The following is a 25,605-nucleotide window of genomic DNA, read 5'->3' as shown; positions in this document are numbered from 1 at the left end:
ATCTCTCTTCACTGTACTTGATGAGATGGAACTTGACTTAGTCAATGCAGTTCTGGACAAGCTCACTTGCTAAATTCTGTTCAGACAAGTACCTGCTGTAAGCAGGTCAGCCAAGCATTTTTGTTATCTACATCAGTTCTACTGGTGACTAGCTGTGGGAATGTTATAAGATGATAAACTCCATAAGTTGCAATTCAGAAATTAAGCCACTTTTTCTGTTTACTTGGTGAAAAACAAAATGCATTTCCCAGCGCTCCACAGCCATAAGCAATGTTACTATTGCAAACTCCCTCTTTCAGGTAGAACCTGAGGTACCTGATACTATCAGATTGTTCCTTAACAATTAATTTATATATCATGTCATTGTTTTTTTTGTGGGAGCTTGCTGTGTGCAAATTAACTGTCACATTTCCTTACAATACATCAGTTCTTTTTTCTTTCCAAATTTATTTGGATGTGCTAGAATCAATTTTCTGTGCTTTCAATTTTTCCTCTGTTCAAAAGTCACCATTTTGTATCAAAACTGCAACATCTTCTCTCAGTCAGTCCCTTGGGATTGAGGATGACTTGTTTCCACTCTGGTTTGATGGATTCTGAGATGGCTGATAAGTTCAATGTGTGATCTACAGACTCTGCCACAAATGGACCGGATGGGGCTTGAAGAGTCGGGTAGATGGGCTGCTTGCAGATTTGTGCACTCCCTTCAACACCTGGGCTCCATCTCTGCATGTCCTTGACAAAGTTTCTCAATGTGTTCACTGTCTTCCTGAATGAGCCTCCTTCACCTTAATCAGTCACAAACCAGGGACTCCCGTGAGTCAGCGGGGATTTTTCTTCAGATATGCTTTGAGGACACCCCTAAAGCATTGTCACTGTCCTGCTGCGATTCTCTTGCCATGACGACTGAGTTCCAGTATAACAGTTGCTTTGGGAGACCCGTGTCAGATGTATGACTGACATGATTCGCCCAGCACAGCTGGTATTTAGTGATTAGCGTCTTGATGTTGTCAAAGTTGGGTTGGGTGAGGATGCTGCTGTTGGACCACCTTTCTTGCCAGATTTGGAGGACCTTGCGAAGGCATTGCTCGTGGTACTTCTCCAGTGCTTTAAGGTGCCTGCTGTGTGTCATTCAAGTCTCCAAAGCACTCGAGTCAGGGGATCACTGCTGCCTAGTAAACTATGGCCTTAGTCTTAGGCTTGAGATTTTGGTCCTCAAATACTTTTTTCCTCAGTCAGCCCAAGGCTGAGAGTTCGTACAATGTGCAGGATTGATGGCCCACCCTGGGTCAAGGAATTGCAGTTCCTTGACCAACAGAACAAACATTTTTGTTGCAGAAGTAAAGCAATTTCTCAGAAGTAAAATCATTATCTCAAGCTTAACATGGAAGTATAACACACCAACAGTGTTACTAAAAGAATGTTCACACTACTTTGTTCCCAAAATACACCAGATTCAAAATTTTCATTTTAAAGCTAAGCTTTGGAAGCTTGGATTTAAAAACACACCAAAATATGCAAGCTATACTTGAACTCAGTGGCCCAATTAATAGTTCAGCAGACATGCAAAATGAAAATGAGCAAATTCGGAATCAGTAGCTCTGAAAGAACCCAAGGCAGGGTAGTGCTAGAACCAGGGCGCACACATTGAGAATGAGAGATTGGCCATTTAGGACTGAGATGAGGAGGCATTTCTCCACTCAGCAGGTAAATCTCTGGAATTCTCAACCCCAGAGGGCTGGGAGGCTCAGTCATTGAGGGTGTTCAAGGCAGAGATTGATAAATGTCCAGATAGTAAAGGTACCAAGGGTTATGGGAATAATGTGAGAAAATGGCATTGAAGTAGATGATCCATGATCTAATTGAATGGCTGAGCAGGCTCTAGCGGCTGATTGACCTACTTCTGCTCCTATTTCCTACGTTTCTATGCCAGTTAAATCAGAGATATCATTCAGAGCATTCTACTTGCAGTCTGCCACACTGCCAGGAAGTACCATTGTGTACACATGAGTAAAATGGCAACCAGGTACAGGAAGTAGGTAATAGGCTGCCAACCCATTGTAAGGTTACCATTTTATGGTACAACATTACTCTAGATCTACCAAGTAGAAGATGACATCCAATGTCTGCCCTTAAACTTAGCCTTTCGCATTTAGATCTTGAGCAAATTGCCATGCAAAAAATTTGAATGCATGAGCTGATAATGGCTAGTTCTGGGCTCAAACTGGTTACAGGGACAGTGGAGAAACCATGTAGGGATTTAGATTAAGGGATGACAAATTGGGACATTGTGGGAACCAAACTAGGTTCGTTAACAGAACTCAGTGCAGGATAGGATACGGGCAGGGATTACAAACTGATGATGGAGGGTAGTCATAAATGGAAATTTTATGCATGAGAGATTTTGATCAGGATATATTGGGGTGTATAAATGACTTAATTTTATTGATTTTATGAAGAAAATGTGCAAACTGTAGACTTAGAGAACATTTGGAACGTTTGAGGTAATGGAGATTTTATGACAAATACTATCCAATGTAGACAAGAGTAAAATAATTTCAAAACAAAGAACAAAATGTGGGCAAGTACATTTGGAGCAGTCACTTCATTAAGAACAGGATCTACTAAATGGTCAGCTGGACTATAGTGAGAAAAAGGCAAATATGCCAAATGGTTTATGTCAAACACACACACAATCAAAATGTTGGACTGGACACCAACCACCTTGTTCCCTGTGCACAGTTAGTACCTAATCATGAAGATATCAAGTCTGAACCATTACAGACAAAAAAAAACAAAGAATCTCTGGTATAAGAAACCAAAACCATAAGGAAAATTTAAAGAATTGGATCAAATTTTTTTGTAACAGAGGAATCGTGACTCATTTGAAGTTTAAGATCCTGCAGTGGATTGACATTCTTCATCCAGACAAATTGTTTACTGTGGTAAAAGCTTCAAGAATTAAGGAACTAATTTTTCAAAGTTTAGAAATTGGAAGTAAAAATGGAAGTTCAACTTTTACATGGCAAAGGAACAATTTTTCAAATATGTACATCTGGCCCAACTGTGCCACAATTTCCTGAGATACAGTCCTGAAATTGCCGTTAACAGTAGAACTGGTCCAAGAGTCAAACAGGTCCGATCTAGGTAAGGGGTGGAATTCAGTGATGGTAAAGTAATGAAGTTGAAATTGGGACAGGTTTGTTAGATACTCTGGCTTTACCACCTCCAAACTAAACTTCTCCACAGCATGTCACCTCTCAAGCTCCACTTTACATGAACTCCAATTTGTTCAGAAATTTACTGCCCTCATTCCTTGCCATTTTCATTCTTGCTCAACTAATGCTTCTGCCCTTACCAACCTTCACTGGCACTCCATTCCACCTTAGTTTATATATAAATCCTTCCTTTGTTTCCCCACTTCTCCTTATCTCAATATTTGGTTGCTTGGGTCTTTTTATTCACCCCTCTGCAAAGCAGTTTGGAAAGTTTCTCCTGTATTAAATGCACAATACAAATTAAAGTTGTTGGCAATGCCTCAAAATGACCACACGTTTTCTCTGCAACAAACCCATAATCTTATAACTGTTGATCCTTTTTAAAAATAATGGTAAAAATTCCAAACCTCCGGAATCACTCCTAAACACATTTCCCAAATTACCCTTCAAAAGCTTTATCAGACCCACTTCAGTTTCCACAGCCATAAGTATGTATTTGATAACTTGCTGCTCTGAAAAGAGAAATATAAAGCTTTGGGACAATAATATACCCAAAGCACCAGAAGACTTTTTGAAGCTCTAAACCTTATGCTACATAAAGTGATTTTTAAAATAACCTATGTGTCCTGGCTCCACAATGAAGTTTTACAGGTTGAAAGGTACAGTTGGTGCACACAAAATACAAGCAAGTGAACCATTCCAAGGCCTTGCATGTTTTACTGGGGCCAAACCTTTTTTTCAAGATACTTACTCACCCACCCAAGTTTTTTTTCCTCTCGATTCTCTAAACTATCAAGCCTTTAGATATATCCAACCAAGTAAATTCTTATCCGTACAAAAGAGTCAAAATTTGTAGGTCATCTTATTGAATTTGCAACATTATTTCTACGAATTAAGAGTCAGCCTCATGTACAGGAAAAAAATATCGTTAAGAGAGCATGTGGAGACGACCATTAATGTCGTGGGGTTAATTTGATCGAGATTATTTCAAAAATTAATCTTACTTTAAGCACCAGTAATCACCGTTAAATATTCATTGTTGAAAAAAAATGGAACCAGGGTATTATTTAACAACTGAAGTTTGGTAATGAAGTCAGGGAGCCATGAATTTATGGTCAAGTTTACCCGTCGCTAAAAAGGGCAAAATAATCCTAAATGGTAGCTACATCCAAGACCATTTGTCTCTGCGGCTCGAAAAGCCGGCGAGAGCCATTATGCCACCAAGGTAACACAGCGATAGCTTGGTTTTAATACTTGTACAGTAATTTGTTGGAGTGGCTGCTGACAGCGCTAATTAATTGGACAGCCCGGCCACAATCCGCAAGCAGCTCCCACACCGACTCAGAATCCGGCCCCAGGCAGGCCCAACAGCTGCCGGTACATGGATCCAGGTGCACTCTCCCCCCAACCCCCTTCCCTTCCTCTGGCCTACACTTCCTTCCAGCCAGTCTGTAACTCGACCCCCAGGGCCGTGGCTAAACGTTGAGTCCGGGTCGCGCTCTGCACTCCCAGCCCCCGAACACTTCGCACTGCCCTCACCTGGTAAAGCGTCGCCCAGTTTCCGTATTTGTCGATCTCCGCGAACTCCTGCTCCATGACTGGTGTCAATGCGCTGCGCCTTCACCCGCCACCCCCCCGGCGGGCCTCACCCGACACTGTGAATCCCCCTTTCGCTCCGCTCCTACCGCTTCATCTCAGCTCCCTAACATCAGGAGAACTCCGACCGCACACCGGAAATACACACCCACCCACCCCCACCATGACTGACATCGACTTCCACCCAACCAGAACGCGAGAGGTGGGACTGACGGTGTGCATTGCCTATTGGGAATTGTAGTTCCATCCTCAGGAAGTGACATCACCTACAAATACCCAGGATCATTTTGGGATAGCGACCAAAAAACAATTCTCAGGTCTGTAAGGTCAGATAAAAAAAATCGAGTTGTTTACATTGGGAGTAAACGGTAATCCGGGGAGCTTCGTTCCTCTGTGCTTACATTTCAGCCTGAGTTTCGCAGTGCCTGCTGGGAGATGTAGTCCCTGCCTCATTTTCCTCCTCCTCCTCCTCCCCCCGCCCCCCTTCGATCTCTCCCCTCGGGGCCCTGGCGGCGGCAGTGCGGCTGCTGATTGAAGTTTCTGGGTTCAGCGGCGGTGGAGGCTCGGTGCTACAGTTACATCTCGCAACGGATCAGGCTCGCTCCTAGATTCAGAACCCGATCCTGTCCAGATCAAACAAACCCACAGTAAGTGAAGCAGGGACTGCAGCGGTTCAAGAAGGCTGCTCACCACCACCTTCTCAAGGGTAGTTAGGGACCGGTAATAAATGCTGGTCGAGCCAGCGATGCCCACATCCCATGAATGAATTAAGAAAAGCCTATAGGCTGAGAGGTGGATCTAAGAGGATCCCGAGCTCAGAAACGGGAACCAACACAGCCCCAGTTAACCTGCTAAAGAAATATATCATATAATATATCATAGAATATTGCCAATGATATATTCAAGTTCATTAATCTCTACTTTAGGAATGGCCTGTGCAGCCAATAGGAAGGATTTGAAATGTGTTAAATAACCTCAAAACTTTTAAAAGAGTCATAAAACAATTTGCCCGGTAGTTGGGCTTCCAGTTGGCACTGCTTTGATTTTGATTCATTTGCCCACTGTATGTAGTGCCATGTTTAATAGAGAACCAACACCCAAAATTTAAAAAAAATACTGACATCTCTGCCCTTGGCTTGCTGTACTGTTCCAGTGAAGCTCAACTGTTATGGACTAGGGAGAGATGTGGGATAATTTTTCCCTTTTTCAACAAGATGTGTTTTTGAGGAGTGTTTTAACCCTTTAAGTGCTGTGACTTTTAAGAACAGACACGAAAAACAGGCTTTCTGTTAAGTTTAAATCAAAAGAAAGGATAAACATTTATCTCACAACACCCAAAAATGTATGCAACAAACACCCAATCCTCATTCACACAGACACGAACACACAAAAATGATGATTACAAAATCAGTAGCATGCACTGAAATCTTTAAGAGTTTGAAAAAAATGAGTAATATTTTAGTCCTTAAAGATTGGGGTTGGGAACATTGCGGGCCTTGAAATTCTCTTTCAGTTCGCTGAAGAAGAAAAAATGAAGGTCAGATTTTATTTTGGTTGAAGTTGTGGTCGAGCTCCTGTAGTGAAGAAATATAATCTTGTAGGTAAAATGAATTAGCCCCACATTTCTGCCAATGATGGATTTTCCAGGCAGGGTTTTCTCTTGTGCTGGGTGAGATGGCTTCCCTCTGGTCTTTGTACCCGAGACAGATTTGCCCTGGCCTGTCCTTGTGGATTAATAATGTATTTCCAGGCTGCTCTTGTCACACAAGTTCTGATCATGTGGCTACAGTACCAGTGTATTCCATTATCCGCACATTGGGTTTCGGCAGATGTAATTGTCACACAATCACAGAATCTTTACAGTGCAGAAGGAGGCTATTCAGCCCATTGAGCCTGCACTGGGTCTCTGAAAGAGCATTCCACCTAGTGCCACTCCCCTTGTCCCTGTAACCTTGCATGTTATTTCTTTTCAGGTAGCAATTCAGTTCCCTTATGAATACCTCGATCGAACCTGCCTCCACCACCCTTTCAGAAAGTTTGTTCCAGACTCCAACCACCCTCTGGGCGAAAAAAAAATTTCCTCACATCACATTTACTCCTTTTGCCAATTATTTTGAATTTGTGCCCTCTAGTTCTTGATGCTCTCTTGAGTGGGAACAGTTTCTCACTATTTACCCTGTCCATACCCCTTAGGATCTTGAATACCTCTCTTCTCAGCCTTCTTTTCTCCAAGAGTCCCAACCACTCCAATCTATCCTCGTACCTATAGTTTTTTATCCCTGGAATCATTCTTGTGAATCTCCTATGTACTCTCTCCAATGCCTTTACATCCTTCCTCAAGTATGGCACCCAGAACTGGGCGCAGTACTCCAGATGAGGCCTAACTAGTGTTTTATACAAGTGCAACATGACCTCCTCACTCATGTACTCAATGCCCTTCCTAACAAAGCCTAAGGTACTATATGCTTTATTAACTGCTCTCTCATCATGTCCTGCAATGTTCAGTGACCTATGTACATATACACCGAGGTCCCTCTGTTCCTGCACTCCCTTTAGAGTCTATCCCTTTATTTTGTACCGTCTCACCATATTCTTCCAGCCAAAATGGATCACATCACACTTTTCTGCATTGAACTTCATCTGCCACTTGTCTGCCCAATCCACCAACATGTCTATGTCCTTTTGAAGTTCAAGACTATCCTCATCACGGTTGACAACATTTCCAGTCTTCATATCTGCAAATTTTGAAATCATGCCCCTGCACACCGCAGTCCAGGTCATTAATATATATCAGGAAGAGCAAGGGTCCCAACACTGACCCCTGGGGAATTCCGCTACAAACCTTCCTCCAATCTGAAAAACAACCATTCATCACTATTCTCTGGGTGGAATCATCCCAGATTTGCACTAAGTGCGGTAGCAGGCGGGTAAAATGACATTCTACCTGCCGGCTGTGATGGCAGGTTTTCACGCCATATTGTCCCAATCCCGCCATATTATTTATGCGTTCCTAGGAAACACGCTGTTTCGATGGCGGGTGGGCTGTCATTAGCCCGCCCGCTATCACCTCACTGCTTCATCACGCTGGGCGCCATGTTTAAAGTCCAGCTGCACGCACACATCTCGGTGTTTTCAGGCCATGACTACTGCAGGAAAGATGTCCACGAAAGGCAAGAAGACTACAGCCCCCAGGTTTAATAACACATCACTGGAACGCCTTCTGGATGCCAAAGAGGCCCTCTGCGATATCCTCTACCCCCACTCTGGCCACAGGATAGGCAGCGGCGTTACCAACCAGGCTTGGGAGGCCGTGGACAGCACCAAAGCCCTGCAAAAGAGGACGGCCACCCAGTGCCACTACAGAATGAATAGCCTCATCCATTCCACCAGGGTAACTGGACAAGTCTGGACAACCCCCTTCGCCGCCAACACCCCCCGTCATCCACCCCCCCCCCCCCCCCCCCCCCCCCCCCGCCCAAGCTTAGACCCTCCTCCTTTCTGACTCCTCCTCCAAGTTCCCTTCTTCCTCCAGCCTTATTCCTACCCCCTTCCCAACTCCTTCCTCCACTCTTACTTCTTCCCCAACCTTTACTCCCTCCCCTCTCCGCACCTTTTCCTACCCCTGACACCCTCCCCTGTCTGCACCCCTTCCTCTCCCTGGACACCCTCCCTTCTCCGCACTCTTGCACCTTCCACCCTCCTTACATCTGCCTCCTCCATTGCGGTCTTATCCCCCGTTATTCCCTCCTCCTACCATTCTCCCTCCCTACCGTGACACCTTCATTCCCCCCCTATAAACCTCCCCCTATCCTGACACCTTCATTTCCCCCCTACCAACCTTCCCCCATCCTGACACCTTCAGTCCCCCCTTCCCAACCTCCCCCTATCCTGACACCTTCAGTCCCTCCCCCCAACCTCCCTCCATCCTGGTACCTTCATTCCCCCCCTCCCAACCTTCCCCCATCCTGACACCTTCATTCCCCTATCCTGACACCTTTTACTCTCCCAGCCAATCCTAGCCCTTCCTCCCCCATCCTCTCTAGCATCACTCGTTGTGAGCATCAATGGTGACTATCCAACTTCTGTGCGCTGCTACGCAGCAGAGCCGTGTCCATGAGAATCCACCCAGCGTGCCATGGACATCCCCCCAGTGTGCCATTGGTGTCTGGCTCCAGCAACTTCTGCTCTTCCAATGTCCGCGATGTGAGCAAAGCCCAGGTGGGTAAATCCCAACTTCTGCACAGCACGATTATCAAGACGTGTTCTATACCAGTGTGCTTTCCCGCCGATGTGGGTGGACGATCCAGCCGGGGTGGATGATTCTGACAGGCAGGCCTAATAATAATATGCTGATGTATTACAATGAGATTCCCGACGTCCAATGGCGGAGAACGTGGCCCGCCATCAGCGGGCTGAGCAGATGATCGCGAATTGGTTTCACGCCATCGTGAAACCAATCGCGCTATATTGTCTCCGCTCATGCCTCTGAACACGTCCGACTCCAGCAGGCACAGAAATTCCTGGGCTCTGTTTCCTGTCACTCAGCCAATTTCTTATCTAAGTGCCTACTTTTCCTTTTATTCCAAGATGAAGAATTTTGCTTACAAGTCTGTGCGTTGCGCTGTGTCAAATGCCTTTTCAAAATCTATATACGCCACATCAACAGCATTTCCCTTATCAACTTTCTCTGTTACTTCCTCAAAAAAACTCCAGCAAAGTTAGTTTAAACATTAAACATGGAGGCTGTTTGCTATCCCATCAACATTACAGCTATGATTAGTCTCCAAAATGTCTTTATTTGAAATTCCATCTTCATGGGGCCAGCAAGTCTAGCAGTCATTGCTATTTTAAATCTCTCCAATTGAAATGAAGTGTAGTCGTCAATCAGCACCTGGGAAGGCAACTTGCATTGGAAGTAACTGCCAAGGGATATGTCCAGACTTGTCTGTACAGAAACCACAGAAGAAATCACCTGACCCTCTGGGGTCGATTTTGTTGAGGTAAATTATCCATAATTTACACTTCTTTTAAAAATAAAATGTCCATCTCCCTAATATGTTTTACGGGCATATGACTTGACTGTGACACAACGTAAGCTTGAGGAACAGCACCTCATCTCCTCATCTTTCAATTAGGCACTTTACAGCCTTCTGGACTCAATATTGTGTTCAGCAATTTCAGACCATAAACTCCGCCTCCCCCCCCCTTTTGTTTCCTTCTTTGCATGTTTTGATTTTTCTCTTTCTGCTTTCGGACAGCAGCACACCTGCTCTACACACATCCTTCGTTTTGTTATTTCTTTCTTTCCCCCTCACCATTACCTTTGGCTCTTTAAGGCTAACTCTTCTGTCATTCAATCTCTACTGTCTTCCACCCTATCACAGACCTTCCTTTTGTCCTTGTCCCACCCTATCACAGACCTTCCTTTTGTCCTTGTCCCACCTTCCCCTTGCTCAAAACCTATCATATCTCTAACTTTTCCCAATTCTGATGAAAGATCATCGACCTACAACGTTAACTTTATTGCTCTCTCCACTGATGCTGTGTGACCTGCTGAGTATTTCCAGCATTTTCTGTTTTTATTCCTTAATTTTTAAAAATGTTTTGATCTTCATTGTGGAAAGAATTGTGAGCAAATGAAACAAAATTCTGGCATTGAGTGCAAGTCCAGAAAGTGCAAAGGGTCCATCTCACCCAAACAGTGGTTCTTCTTAGAAATATTAAAGATAAAAACTAGACAAATCATGAAGATTTCAATGATGTATTCTCCATGTGATTCTTACAATGGAGTTTAACACATTCAAGAAATTGTCAAAATTGCTAAATGAGAAACTCTGAAAGTTTCTGGGGACATCTTGCAGTAACATTCAAATCTCCATTGCATTTCGGGCATTATTCAATTTCTCTAATCTTTCTTGCCTTCAAGCTTTCACCCAACACTTTTATGCTCAAGGCAGAGGGGCAATTTTCATAAGCAGATTGAGTCTTCCATGAACTGAAAACTGCAACGTGATGTGGGGCGGAATTTTACAGCCTCTCCCGCCAATGGGATTTTTGGGTCTCTCCAAAGACGATGGACTTTTGAACAGCTCGCCATATTTTACAGGCCTGCCTCCGCCGCAATGGGGCCATAAAATTCTGCCCATGGTCTCTGAGTGGGATAGAGTTCTAATAGAATTACTAATTACCTCTTAATCAGACCTTGGATCAGAGGCCACACGGGGTGACCACCATGTTTTCCTACCTACAAAAAGGCTGTAAATATCAAACTATTAAACTATTATAATCAAGTTGAACTGTAGATTTATTTTAAAAATAAACAATGGAGTTTATTTATTGTACAGGCATTTAACAAATGAAGATGGAACCAGATTACAAGGGATGAAAATACTCATTCTAAAACTATTTCTTACAGTCTATAGTCTGCAAGACTAATGAATAAAAGCGCAAACAATGCAATGCTATACTCGGGTGCTGAAATTTGTTAATCAAGCATCTCAATTTCACCAATGAACTGACTACATTTTAGTAGCTAATGCAGGTCAAAACAAGCCTTTAAGATCACAGCTGTCAAAGTTGAGATATTAGCTGTTTTTCCAAGCTGGAAGTTCAGCCTAGAGCTCTGGGTAGATTCCAATTGGTCTGTTTACCTCCGGTGTGCAGTTTTGTGTACAACACCATTTCAAACGGAGACTGTCCTGCCACCAAGGAAACTTTGATCCAAATAATTTCTGATTACAGACCATGACAGCAACACAAAAGGCTAGCCAGGTCTTGTTGATCTGGTCAGTTTTGGTTACTGGCCACTCTAGAAATAAAGGCAATTGGCCCCTGAAATTCCTATGATTTTTTTAGTGCAAAGAAAATTGTTTTCATAAATTGGTCTTACAAGTCAGACTCGGAATGTACTGTTTTCTACTTTTCAGATCCACATAAGACACAGTGAGAATACTACAGGAATTTGAGCATGCAGCAAAATCTCAGCAAAATAAGGTAATTCTTAATCCTAGAACATGCAACCCAAGGTGTCCATCACTTGATCATGAGGGACACTGCCTGAGTATAACCTTGAGTATACAGTAATCAGTGTGAGAGAAATAGTATTTAGAATGCCTAGACTGTAATACCTTACTAAACCCAGATGACATTCCCCAAGATCCAGCCCTCAAAATATTGTCAGCTCTCATATTCCCTTCGCTCAAGCTGAGTGGTTCCTGCCTCTATTTTTCAGTGCTACTAGAACCCAGCTCCACTGAATGCTTCCAAGCCATAAATCTTAGTCTTCCACATACTTATCTCAATGTCTGACAGCCCCTATTTCCTCCAGTTATTACCTTGCATTCCCCAACACGAAGGCCAACGGTTTCCCCAATTTCTTTTGACTCATTTTCTTCCTTTTTCTCATGTGTTCTACTAGTTTCAGATCAGCTTCTCCTCACATGATCTCAGTACAAGCATATGTTATGTATGGGGAGGCGTTGGCATAGTGGTATTGTCACTGACTAGTATTCTGGAGATCCAGGGTAATGCTCTGGGGACATGTTCAAATCCCATCATGGCAGATGGTGAAATTTAACTTAGATAAAAATATGGAAAAAAAGTCTGATGATGACCATGAAACCATTGCCAAATGTCGTAAAAACCCATCTGGTTCACTAATGTCCTTTAGCGAAGGAAATCTGCCATCATGTGACTCCAGACCCACAGCAATGTGGTTGACTCTTAAATGCCCTCTGAATAAGGGCAATTAGGGACGCCCACATCAGGAGTGAATATAAAAAGAGAGGAGGTAAAAGGAATGGATCATGTCTTCAACTCAAGGACCAAATGTTCCTATAAAGTGCTGTTCGAATACCTGTACTCCAATGTACTAGTTCTCTCATATACTTAAAAATCATAACTATTGAATAGACAGTTCAAAGGAGCCTTAACATTATCACCTAAGTTATTATCTGGCTAAATGCCATGGACTTTAAAGATGAACATACGTGGATATCAGAAAGAAAGAACAAAATGTCAGGAAGTTAAATAGAAAAACAGTGAGAATGCCAAAAATAATTATGGAATAGCAAAGTACCAAAATACAAGGAGACAGTTGCAGGAAGATACATTTTAGTGCATCAATTCATGAAACTAGAGCAACTTGTTAGATCTGACATAGCATGCTTTACTTGGGATCAGATCCATGAATCTAACGGATAATTGTCACCTGAATGGCTTGCATTAGTATAACACCTTTCACATCAAGACATCTGAAAGTGCTGCTTTATAATTATTTATGAAATACAATCACTATGCAAACAAGACAACAAATTTGCATGCAGCAAGGCCCACAAATACCAGAAAAGATGAATGAAAGTTAATCTGTTATTGAATGAGTTTTTTTTAAACTTAGCAACGAATTGTAGGATTGGAATTCCCTCCAACAGGGAAATTTATAGAATATAAATTCAAACCCACAACATGTTTTGACCTCATGTTTGGAGCTATAAAAATACAAAAGACAAGCTGCAGCTTATAGCACAGGGCTGGGCAGCAAGGGCTTAATTCGGACATCTATCAAAAGCAGTGATTTATCAAAAGGACTTGGACTCACTGCCATCAGGGAACAATGGTACCAGGGATTGCCATCACCTGCCATTGACTAATGCAATCAAGAAGTCTGATTACCCAATACAGTGACATAAAGGACATATCATCAATACAATACACTCAAGGAATTATGCAAGGTCTACACCACAGACAATAGTACTGGAATAGGGTCATTCAAACCCTCATTAATCTTGGAGCCAAGTGCTGTTACTGAGCTGTTACTGTGCCACCTCAAACAGCAGGAGAATTGTTAATACAATGAGAACTGATAATATTCATCTGGATTCATTTTCCATGGAAAACCCCACATTTTTTCAACCAGCAGGAACTGACTATATTTGTCTGGACTTTGCGTGGAATCAACCAACTGGACATTGGAACAAGAGGAAATATGTTCTGACATGTCTGATTTAAACTATTATAAAAGAAGAGCACATCAGAGTATATGGGCTGCAGTCAGAAGAAGGGCCAAGGCTGATCACCTTGACTCAGGGCCCACAATCGACACCAGACAGACCAGCTGTGTTGGGGATTGTAAGTGGTTTCAGCCAAATTGTAGTGAGATTGGTCTGAGGTTTTGTGGGCTGCAGTCAGAAGAAGGGTCAGAGCTGGTCCCCTTACTCAGGGCCTACAATCGATACCAGACAAAGCAGCTGTGTTGGGGACTGTAAGTGGTTTCAGTCAAATCATGGTAATATTGGTCTGAGGGTTTTTCTTAAGGTTTCGGAGCAAGATATGGTGTTTTGCCCATGGTTTTTTAAGTTTAAACCGTACTGGGAATGGGTTGTTTTAATTCTGTGGTTTTCCAGTGTTATTTTAGCTAATCACAGAAATATCTGTATTAGGAACAAGGTGAGTGTTTCGCCTCTAATGGAACAGGGTTCAGGGTTAGTAACTTTTGTGATTGCTGAATGCAGACTTTTTCTGAAGGCTGTGGGTGATTCAATAAAGTGATTGTGAATTATCAGAAGAAACTTGTCTCGATGGTCATTCTGTTCAAGCCATACACTTGTGAATCTGGTGTCATGAACTTGAGTGTGGGGAGGTCTCTGAGAGAAAAGGTGGCACCCTTACAGATTGCACTAAAAATTGTTAATGTTTGTTCTTTTCATTTTACTTCACTATTCACTAAGCTTTTGACTAAAGCGTTTTAACTGCCCTTGTATGGCCCAGTAATCTATTGTTTACTGTTAGAGAATGGATACCTGGATAAGCAGAGTGCAACAGGTACCTGTAGAATTTTGCCCCTACCTTCAGCAAAGAAGGAGGGAAGGGAAATCATTGGGTAAGGAAAGAAAAACTTCCAGGTCTTTGCTTTCTGAGAAAAATTGCTAACAATGGGTGAATAAGTGTAGCGTACGTACTGCAGGAGTCTTCTTCAGCTACTGACGATGACATTTGAAGGGCATCCTGGAAACTAAACAATTTAACAAGTACAATATTTAGCAATTTTCTTGTTTTATGTTTTTGAAATACTTGATAGGTAGCACCTAAAGTTTAAAATTAATCTGTAATTGCATTTCAGTTGGCCTTAAGTGCAGTCCAGTTGTCTGTTTTTCTAACCAATGTTATAGAGTCATAGAGGTCTACAGCACAAAAACGCCCTTCAGCCCATCGAGTCTGCGCCAGTCAAACAAGTACCTAACTATTCTAATCCTTTTTTCCAGCACTAGGCCCATAGCCTTGTATGCCATGGCATTGCAAGTGCATATCCAAATACTTCTTAAATGTTATGAGGGTTTCTGTCTCTACCACCCTTTCAGGCAGTGAGTTCCAGATTCCCACCACCCTCTGGGTGAAAAAATTCTTCCTCACATCCCCTCTAAACATCCAGCCCCTCACCTTAAATCTATGGCCCCTGGTTATTGATCCCTCCACCAAGGGGAAAAGTTCCTCCCTGTCTACCGTATCTATGCCCCCCATAATTTTATACAACTCAATCATGTCCCCCCCCCTCAATCTCCTCAGCTCTAGGGAAAATAACCCCAGTCTATCCAATCTCTCCTCATAACTAAAACTCTCCAGCCCAGGCAACATCCTGGTAAATCTCCTCTGCACTCTCTCCAGTGCAATCACATCCTTCCTATAATGCGGATTCCAGAACTGCACGCAATACTCTAGCTGTGACCTAACCAGCGTTTTATACAGTGCCAGCATAACGTCCCTGCTCTTATATTCTATGCCTCGGCTAATAAAGGCAAGTATCCCATATACCTTCTTAACCACCTTATCTACCTGTCCCGCTACCTTAAGGGACCGGAGGACATGCACACCAAGGTCCCTCTGATCCTCGGTACTTCCGAGGGTCCTACTATTCATCGTGTACTCCCGTGCCTTGTTTGTCCTGCCCAAGTGCATCACCTCACACTTATCAGGATTAAATTCCATTTGCCACTGATCAGCCCATCTGACCAGCCCATCTATATCCCCCTGTAATCTAAGGCTATACTCCTCACTATTTAACACCCCACCAATTTTCGTGTCATCCGAGAACTTACTGATCAACCCTCCTACATTCAAGTCTAAATCGTTTATATATACCACAAACAGCAAGGGACCCAACACCGATCCCTGTGGAACCCCACTGGACTCAGGTATCCAGTCACAAAAACACCCTTCGACCATCACCCTCTGCTTCCTGCCACTCAGCCAATTCTGGATCCAATTTGCCAAATTGCCTTGGCTCCCATGGGCTCTTACCTTCGTTATCAGTCTCCCATGCGGGACCTTATCAAAAGCCTTGCTGAACTCCAAGTAGACTACGTCAAATGCATTGCCCTCATCTACACACCTAGTCACCTCTTCGAAAAATTCAATCAAATTGGTCAGACATGACCTCCCCTTAATAAAACCATGCTGACTGTCCTTGATCCCTGCCTCTCCATATATAGATTAATTCTGTCCCTCAGAATTGCTTCCAATAGTTTCCCCACCACTGAGGTTAGACTGACTGGCCTGTAGTTCCCTGGTTTATCCCTTCCTCCCTTGTTGAATAACGGTACTGCGTTGGCTGTCCTCCAGTCCTCTGGCACCTCTCCTGTGGCCAGAGAGATATTGAAAATTATTGCCAGCGCCCCTGCTATCTCCTCCCTTTCCTCACTCAACAGCCTGGGATACATTTCATCTGGGCCTGGAGATTTATCTGCTTTTAAGCCTGTGAGACCACTTAGAACCTCCTCCCTTTCTATGCTAATTTCTTTAATTATATCACAGTCCTTCTGCCTGATTTCCATAGCCACGTCGTCCCTCTCACTTGTGAACACCGACACAAAGTATTCATTTAGAACCCTACCTATGTCTTCCGGCTTCACACACAAATTACCTTAAGGTCCTTAATGGGCCCTACTCTTTCCCTAGTTATCCTCTTACTCTTAATGTACTTGTAAAATAACTTTGGATTTTCCTTTATTTTACCTGCCAATGTTTTTTCATGCCCTCTTTTTGCTTTCCTAATTTCCTTTTTAAGTTCTCCCCTACACATTCTATACTCCTCTAGGGCTTCCGCTGTTTTGAGCCCTCGGTATCTGCCATAAGCCTCCCTTTTTCTCTTTATCCAATCCTGTATATCCCTCGACATCCAGGGTTCCCTGGATTTGTTGGTCCCACTCTTTATCTTTATTGGAATATGTTGGCCCTGTACTCTCCCTATTTCCTTCTTGAATGCTCTGACGCAGATTTACCTAAAAGTAGCTGCTCCCAGTCCACTCTGGCCAAATCATATCTGATCTTATTAAAATCGGCCTTCCCCCAATTTAGAACTCTGATTTCTGGCCCATCCTTGTCCTTTTCCATAACAACCTTGAATCTAACAGAGTTATGATCACTATCTGCAAAATGCTCCCCCACTGATAGCTCTACCACTTGCCCAGCTGCATTCCCTAAAATTAAGTCCAGGACCACCCCCTCTCTTGTAGGATCTTCTGCGTACTGGCTTAAAAGTTCTCCTGGATGCATTTTAAGAATTCTGCTCCCTCTAAACCTATCACACTATGACAAACCCAGTTAATGTTGGGAAAGTTGAAATCCCCCACTATTACCACCCTATTATTTTTACACTTCTCTGAAATTTGCCTACACATCTGCTCTTCTATTTCTCTCTGGCTGTTTGGTGGCCTATAGTACACTCCCAGCAATATGATTGCTCTTTTTTCCTTTTTCAGTTCTACCCATATGGCTTCATTTGAGGAGCCTTCTAAGATGTCATCCCTCCTTACTGCTGTAATTGATTCCTTGATCAATATTGCAATACCCCCTCCTCTTTTACCTCCTTCCCTGTCTCACCTGAAGACCCTATATCGTGGAATATTGAGCTGCCAATCCTGCCCCTCTCTCAGCCATGTCTCTGTGACAGCAATGATGTCATACTTCCGTATGTTAATTTGTGCCCTCAACTCATCTGCCTTATTTGTCAGACCCCTTGCATTAAAATAAATACCATCCAACCTTGCCATATTCCCTTGTGTCTTAACTGGCCTATAATTTCTATTCCTTCCAGACTCACTTGCTCTCTCTTCTAGTTTTGGTTGTGTATCTCCCCCTGCTGAACCTCCTTTCAGAGTTCCATCCCTCTGCCAAGTTAGTTTGAACCCTACCCAACAGCACTAGCAAAGCTCCCCATAAGGATGTTGGTCCCATTCCGGTTCAGGTGCAACCCGTCCGCCTGGTACTGGCCCCATTGTCCCCAGAAATGGTCCCAATGTCCCAGAAATCTAAAGCCCTCCCTCCTGCACCATCTCTCCAGCCACACATTCATCTGGACTAACCTCCTATTTCTATACTTACTAGCGCGTGGCACCGGAAGTAATCCAGAGATTACTACCTTTGTTTTTTAATCTGTTTCCTAGCTCCCTAAATTCTGCTTGCAGGACCTCATCTTTCTACCTATGTCATTGGTACCAATATGTACCACGATCTCTGCCTGTTTGCCCTCCCCCTTTAGAATGCCCTGCAGCAGTTCAGTGACATCCTTGACCCTGGCACCAGGGAGGCAACAGACCATCCTGAAGTCACGTCTATGGCTGCAGAAACACCTGTCTGTTCCCCTTACTGTCGAGTGTCCTACCACTAGTTCTTCTCCTCCTTTTCCTCCCCCCCTGTGCAGCTGAGCCACTCACAGTGCCATGAGTGTGGCTGCACTCCCCAGAGGAACTGTCACTCTCATCGTTTTCCAACACAGAGAAACAATTCTCGAGCGACAAATCCTGGGGTTTTCCTGACTATCTGCCTGATACCTTTCTTCTGACTGATAGTCACCCATTCCCTCTCTGTCTGCACTTCCTAATCTGTGGGGTGACCACATCTAAAAACGTGCTATCCATGAAACTCTCAGCCTCGCGGATGCACCTCAGTGCCTCAAGCTGCCGCTCAAGCTCCGAAACCCGGAGCTTAAGCAATTGCAGCTGATGGCACTTCCTGCACACGTGGTCAGTCAGAATGCAAGGAGTGCCTAGGACTTCCCACATGTTGCAGGCGGTACATAACACGGACTGAGCTGCCCTGCCATGCCTCTAGCTGGAAAAAAACCCTTACTTTAAGTTAAATACAGTAAAAAAAATTAAATTATTTATGTACTTTAAATAAAAACCAGAGCCCTTACCTTTCGTTAGCTTAATCTATTTTAAACTGTAGAAAAACATTTGCCCACTACTCACCCATCAGCTCTCACCTTTGTGCTGATGTCACTTTTTGAAGCTTGCCACACTCGCGCTGGTTCTGATCTCTCCACCGCTCTCTCATGCTGTCTTGTGATATCACTCTTGTTTTTTTTTTTGTAAAAATATACTTTATTCATAAAAATCTTCAATCACATTCAAAACCATTTCAAAAACAACATTACAAGGGTACAATCCAGGTTAAACTTTTACAAAATGTATCACCAGGTGCATCAGTACAAACAATATTACAGTCATTTACAGCCTTTCATTTTGATCTGTGCAGCCCGAGGGGCTCTAAACAGTTCCCAGTCTCTCGGTGCGCTGTGGTAGAAAGGTCTTAGACAGCGACCCTTCCCCATTGCGCCTTTGCGGCAGCTGCCCCAAGCTTTAGTGCGTCCCTCAGCACGTAGTCCTGGACTTTGGATTGTGCCAGTCCGCAACAATCGGTCGGGGACAACTCTTTGTGCTGGAAGACCAACAAGTTTCGGGCAGACCAAAGCGCCTCTTTCACCGAGTTGATGATCCTCCAGCTGCAGTTGATGTTTGTCTCGGTGTGTGTCCCTGGGAACAGCCCGTAGAGCACAGAGTCCTGTGTCACAGAACTGCTCGGGATGAACCTCGACAGCAACCACTGCATCTCTCTCCAGACTTTCTTTGCAAAGGCACAATCCACAAGGAGGTGAACAACGGTCTCTTCCCCACCACAGCCACCTCGAGGGCATCGTGCAGAGGGGGTGAGACTCCTGGCGTGTAGGAAGGATCTGACGGGGAGGGCCTTTCTCACCACCAGCCAAGCTACGTCTTGGTGCTTGTTGGAAAGTTCTGGCGATGAGGCATTCTGCCAAATGACTTTGACAGTCTGCTCGGGGAACCATCCCACAGGGTCCACCCTCTCCTTATCCCTCAGGGCCTCTAGGACGTTACGTGCTGACCACTGCCTGATGGACTTGTGGTCAAAGGTGTTTTTCTGCATAAATTTTTCCACCAGGGACAGGTGGTACGGCACGGTCCAACTACTTGGAGCGTTCCGCGGCAGCGTGGCCAGACCCATCCTTCGCAACACCGGGGACAGGTAGAACCTCAGCACGTAGTGACACTTGGTGTTTGCGTACTGAGGGTCTACGCACCGCTTGATGCAGCCACACACAAAGGTGGCCATCAGTATGAGGGCGATGTTGGGCACGTTTTTTCCCCCTTTATCTAGAGGCTTGTACATCGCGTCCCTGCAGACACGATCCATTTTCGACCTCCAGATAAAGCGGAAGATGGCTCGAGTGATCGCCATCGCGCAGGAGTGTGGAATGGGCCAGACCTGCGCCACGTACAGCAACAGCGAGAGTACCTCACACCTGATGGCCAGGTTCTTACCCGCAATGGAGAGGGAGCGTCGCTCCCACATGCCCAGTTTCCTTTTCACCATAGCCACTCGCTCCTTCCAGTTTCTAACGCATGCCCCGGTCCCTCCGAACCATATCCCCAGCACCTTCAGGCCGTCAGCCCTGACAGTGAAGGGGACAAAGGATCGGTCAGCCCAGTTCCCAAAGAACGTGGCCTCGCTCTTCCCACGATTTACCTTGGCTCCCGAGGCCAGTTCGAACTGGTCGCAGACGTGCATCAGTCTGCGCACCGACAGCGGATCCGAGCAGAAGACAGCGACGTCGTCCATGTACAGGGAGGCTTTTACCTGAGTGCCTCCACTGCCTGGGATCGTCACTCCTCTTATGCCCGGATCCTTCCTGATGGACTCGGCAAAGGGTTCTATGCAGCACACAAAAAGGACAGGCGAGAGAGGGCAGCCCTGCCTGACTCCAGATTTAATCGGAAAGCTATCTGTTTCCCACCCATTGATTGAGACTGCGCTACTGATGTTAGTGTAGAGCAGTTGGATCCAATTTCGAATTCCCTCCCCAAAGCCCATTTTGGAGAGCACATCCCCCATGTAGGTGTGCGATATTCTGTCAAAGGCCTTCTCCTGATCCAAGCTGATGAGGCAGGTATCCACACCCCTGTCCTGTACATAGGCAATCGTATCCCTGAGCAGCGCCAGGCTGTCAGAGATCTTCCTGCCTGGCACAGAGCAGGTCTGGTCAGGGTGAATCACCAATTCCAGAGCGGATTTGACCCGGTTGGCGATGACCTTGGACAGAATCTTATAGTCCATATTCAACAGTGAAATGGGTCGCCAATTTCTAATTTCCTCCCTTTCCCCCTTGTGCTTGTAGATGAGGGTGATGATGCCTTTCCTCATGGATTCTGACATGCTGCCGGCCAGGAGCATACTCTCGTACACTTCTAGCAGGTCTGGGCCGATCAAGTCCCACAGAGCCGAATACAACTCCGCCGGCAGGCCGTCGCTTCCGGGGGTTTTACTCTTCTCGAAGGACTCGAGGGCCTTAGTCAGTTCGTCAGGAGTTAGCGGTTTGTCTAGGCTCTCCCGCGTACTGTGGTCTAGGACCTCCGTGATAGAGGACAGGAAGGACTGGGAGGCCGTGCTGTCCGTGGGCTTCACGTCATACAGTCCGGCATAAAAGGATTTGCTGATCCTCAGAATGTCGGACCGTGATGACTTTACTGAGCCGTCTTCTTCCTTCAGGCTGCTGATCACAGAGCGCTCTCTGTGTACCTTTTGGAAGAAGAAACGTGAGCACGTCTCATCCTGCTCCACGGAGCGGACTCTGGAACGGAAGATGATCTTGGAGGCCTCCGAGGCAAAGTGCGAGGCTTGCTGGCCCTTCACCTCTTGGAGCTCCTCCTTGACATCGACCCCCATCGACCGCAGCCGGAGCAGATTCTGCATCTTTTCCTGGAGTCGGGACATTTCCCTCTGTTCCTTTCTAGCTTTCTGGGTGCCTTTGCGGATGAAAAACCTCTTGATGCTTCCCTTGATCACTTCCCACCAGTGTGTCAGGGACTCAAAGAGGGGTTTCACGGTTCTCCAACCTTTGTAATCCCTCTTGAGCTCCTCAATGTTCTCTGGGGTCAGCAGTTGCACATTTAGCTTCCATGCCCCCCTGCCCACCCTCAGGTCTTCCTCCAAGTGGCAGTCCGCCAGTAGGAGGCAGTGGTCAGAGAAGAACACCGGCTTGACCTCGGTGGATCTGACTGTGAATGCACGGGACACAAACAGGAAGTCTATCCTGGAACGAATGGACCCGTCTGGCCGCGACCAGGTGTATCTACGCTGCGCTCCGTCTGCAGGGTTGCTGAAGACGTCGTGCAGCTTGGCATCCTTAACTGTTTCCATCAGGGATCTGGACGTAGCGTCCAATCTGCTTCCGGCCCTGCCGGATCGTCCAGCCGCATCGATGATGCAGTTGAAGTCCCCGCCCAGAATGACCGGCCTGGAGGTCGCCAGCAGCAGTGGGAGCTGCTGAAAAACCTCCAGCCGCTCAGCCCCTTGTGCCGGGCCGTACACGTTAATTAACCGGAGTGGAGCGTTCTTGTACATTACGTCTGCTACCAGGAGTCGCCCGCCCACCACCTCCTTGACCTCGGAGACGGTGAAGTTGCCTCCCCGCAGCAGAATACCCAGGCCGGAGGAACGAGAGTCGTTTCCGCCCGACCAGATCGATGGCCCGTGGGACCACCATCGTGACCATTGCCTGTAGGAGCTGAGGTGCGGTATCGCACACTCCTGCAGAAACAACAGGTCAGCTTTGACCTTGGCTAGGTAGTCCAAGGTCGCAACACATCGCGTAGTAGATTTAATGCTACGCACATTTATGGATACAATCTTTAAACCCATATTAAAGCATTTATTCTCCTACCAAACCCACTGTCTCTGAGAGTCCCAGACCTTTAGTCTGCTCCTTCATACCCGTAGTGAGCTCAAATTCCTTCACTTTGGATGGGCTGAGGTAGATCTCCTTGGCCGTGTTCTGCTCCAGTGGCATCTGGAGGTTCACGTAGTGAGCGGATTTTGAGATGACCTTTGCTGGAGAAGCTTCTCCACTCTTGTTATTTTCAACAAGAACTGACTGCAGGACACTCTTCCCAGACTGCTTCATAGCGATGCTGACTGCAGGACACTCTTCCCAGACTGCTTCACAGCGATGCTGACTGCAGGACACTCTTCCCAGACTGTTTCACAGTGATACTGACTGCAAGACACTCTTCCCAGACTGCTTCACAGTGATGCTGACTGCAGGACACTCTTCCCAGACTACTTCACAGCGATGCTGACTGCAGGACACTCTTCCCAGACTTCCCAGTTATCTGTAGTATGTAGAACCTGTGGCTCTTAAATATATTCTTTCAAAATTGCATTCTTTTGAACCAAAGCCTGTTCCATAAAGATTTGCTGAGCCTTGGGTAAAATGTGAAAAAAAGATCTTTTCCTCTTGATCAAGCCTTTTCTAACTTCATGACACTTGAATCCAAGGCCTGAAATATTTCACTATGCAAGAAAATGTTCTCATCAAGCAGCTGTTTCAGCAAAATAATATTTAAGATATGGCAGTTTGAAACCAGGGTCAAGCTGTCTGGTATAAATCTCAAACAATGCTTGGCAGTTAACTGTCAGTCACCATCAGTAGTGCATTATCCATGGCAATGCCTCTACCAATTTACCAACCAATTTACTAACCAATCAGCACTCTCTTCACATACAATATAAATTGTTGATTATCCCCTTAGATGGGTATTCTTGCGAAGAATTCTGATCGGTGCAAGACAAAAAGCTTTGACGTATCTCTTTTTAGCAATACTCAAATTTAAGTAATGCTTTGCCACCTGACAGCATTTGTTTGTGTGATTTGTCAATTGGTGTAATGAGAAATCATTTCAGCTCCAATAGTGTTACGTTCTGCTTCTCTTTGATGTAAATGTACAAATCGTGCACAAGGATTGGTGAAATAATAATATGGGTTCTTTATTTGAAGATATTACAAATACAGATAGATTTATTAGAAGGCTAAATATAGTACATCTGATTTCTATCCTGCTGCTTGCAGACTGACTACATGTCATAGGGATAATACGTCACAGCCTGTTGAGGGGTGTAATGATAAGCAGTATAAGCTACATCTCTTAAAGGTGTATGCACATCATTATCACAACAAATAGTATACTGTGACTGATTACGTCATCTCCGTTTTTTAATACATGGACTATGGGATTTTCTGAAATGTTTACTGATGTCCTGAGATTGCACACTGTGTTTCTGTCCATTTTAGAAATATGCAAACCAGTGGAATTGACCATTGTTTGTGGTATTTGGGAGTTGCCAAATAGTTCTTTGAAAGATGCATCATTATTGCATTAGATAATTTCCTCTTTGAAAGAGAAAGGAACAGATTTCATATTTTTGCATTACCTGACAGGGTTAAAACGTGGTGGAGGGACAGATTCTGCTTTGTTGTACAATTAAGCTTGCTTAACAATATTCTATTAAAAAGATGATTTCACAGTCCATTTGGACAAAATTACAGGGCGAAAATTACTCAAATAGAGCCAGAGATGAATAGTCTATCCAAGCTATTAACACCGCTACTATATTTTCACAAAAGCCATCGCCCAGGTTATTTATGAAATTAATTTCCTACTTGATTTACTAACTAGAAGCCCGATTTCTTATGGCAGCTTGATTTAATTAGCAGTTATTTACGCCAGGTCATGCAATTCAATCAAGTAAGCTCTTCATCCAACCACAAGTTCCAAATGGTGTATCAGGGTTTTGGCTGGAAATCATTTGGCTGCGTTTTCTCCACTGCCTGTGTTTACTCTCAGTTAGCCTATTAGAAGGGAAGAGTTTTATTTTAATCCTTCCAATTTGCTTCCTTTATCCCCTACAGTTGCGCAGTCAGGTTGAGCCATTTTCCACAAGCAGCAATTGTCCTCCGGTATTTCACCATTCATCATGACAGCAAACATTGAAATGCTTTTTTTGCCATGGAAGCATTCTTAGTCTTTACCTCAGGTCTATACAGGCAACCTTTCTAGCCGGAATCACTGGACAGCACTGGACACCTGTCAGACTTTACCCCTTTCCTTTTCCAAGGACAGTGTGGCCAACTGTCGAGCCCTGCTGTCTCAACTGAAGTGGCTTTTGTACTGTCTTTCATACTGTGCTGTGCCACCAGCTTCTGATGCACCAGTCTTGCACAGCCATTGGTCAATACCAAATAAATGTTGCCAGATACACTGAAACCAGCAAAACTGGGCTTCTGCATGGCCTTACTAAACATGACAATTTTATTTTGATACTGCCATTGGGTTCATGAGACTTACACGTTAGGTGTAGGTGGCATTTAAACAGCACTGAATGCAATCTAAAAGTAACACAGCACAAACAGAAAATCAAACCTGGGATCTTCTGGTACTCATGGCTCAATTTCATTCTAGGCAACATATTTATCAAATAAGCATTGGGAGAGATAATACAAAGACAACCTGTGGTTGTGATACATATTGTTGTAGGAGAAGGAAAAGTTGTCACTCTGTCTTTCAAATGAAACTTTAAATTGTGGCCCCGTCTCCCTCTCGGGTGGACATAAAAGATCCAACAGCAGAAGAAGAGCAGGGGCATTCTCCCTAGTGCCCTGGCCAAT

The 25,605-nt window shown here is 44.7% G+C and overlaps 1 protein-coding gene and 1 long non-coding RNA gene across 6 annotated transcripts in view; one reads left to right on the top strand and one right to left on the bottom strand.

The window, feature by feature from the left end:
* The window catches only part of LOC144688587 (tyrosine-protein phosphatase non-receptor type 1-like), a 114,144-nt gene extending 109,202 nt beyond the window's left edge, over positions 1-4,942 (bottom strand). Inside the window, exon 1 of one of the 5 annotated variants that reach the window (XM_078555337.1) lies at positions 4,865-4,942. Coding sequence is in view for 1 of the 5 variants with exons in the window: in XM_078555334.1 (XP_078411460.1) it covers positions 4,755-4,811 (57 nt within the window). In the remaining 4 variants the exon portion in view is untranslated. Of the gene's footprint in view, positions 1-3,966; positions 3,992-4,754 lie in introns of those variants that run through there. The other 4 variants (XM_078555338.1, XM_078555334.1, XM_078555340.1 and 1 more) reach the window with 4 other exon arrangements.
* Positions 4,943-5,307: 365 nt separating this feature from the next.
* LOC144689188 (uncharacterized) overlaps positions 5,308-25,605 on the top strand; it is a 32,357-nt gene continuing 12,059 nt past the window's right edge. Inside the window, exons 1-2 of the long non-coding RNA XR_013578590.1 lie at positions 5,308-5,458; positions 11,738-11,804. This is a non-coding gene — a long non-coding RNA (uncharacterized LOC144689188). The remainder of the gene's footprint in view (positions 5,459-11,737; positions 11,805-25,605) is intronic.

Source organism: Cetorhinus maximus, chromosome 13 (assembly GCF_964194155.1).
Source record: "Cetorhinus maximus chromosome 13, sCetMax3.hap1.1, whole genome shotgun sequence".
Taxonomy (NCBI): Eukaryota; Metazoa; Chordata; class Chondrichthyes; order Lamniformes; family Cetorhinidae; genus Cetorhinus; species Cetorhinus maximus.
This window is presented reverse-complemented; position numbering and strand designations above follow the sequence as displayed.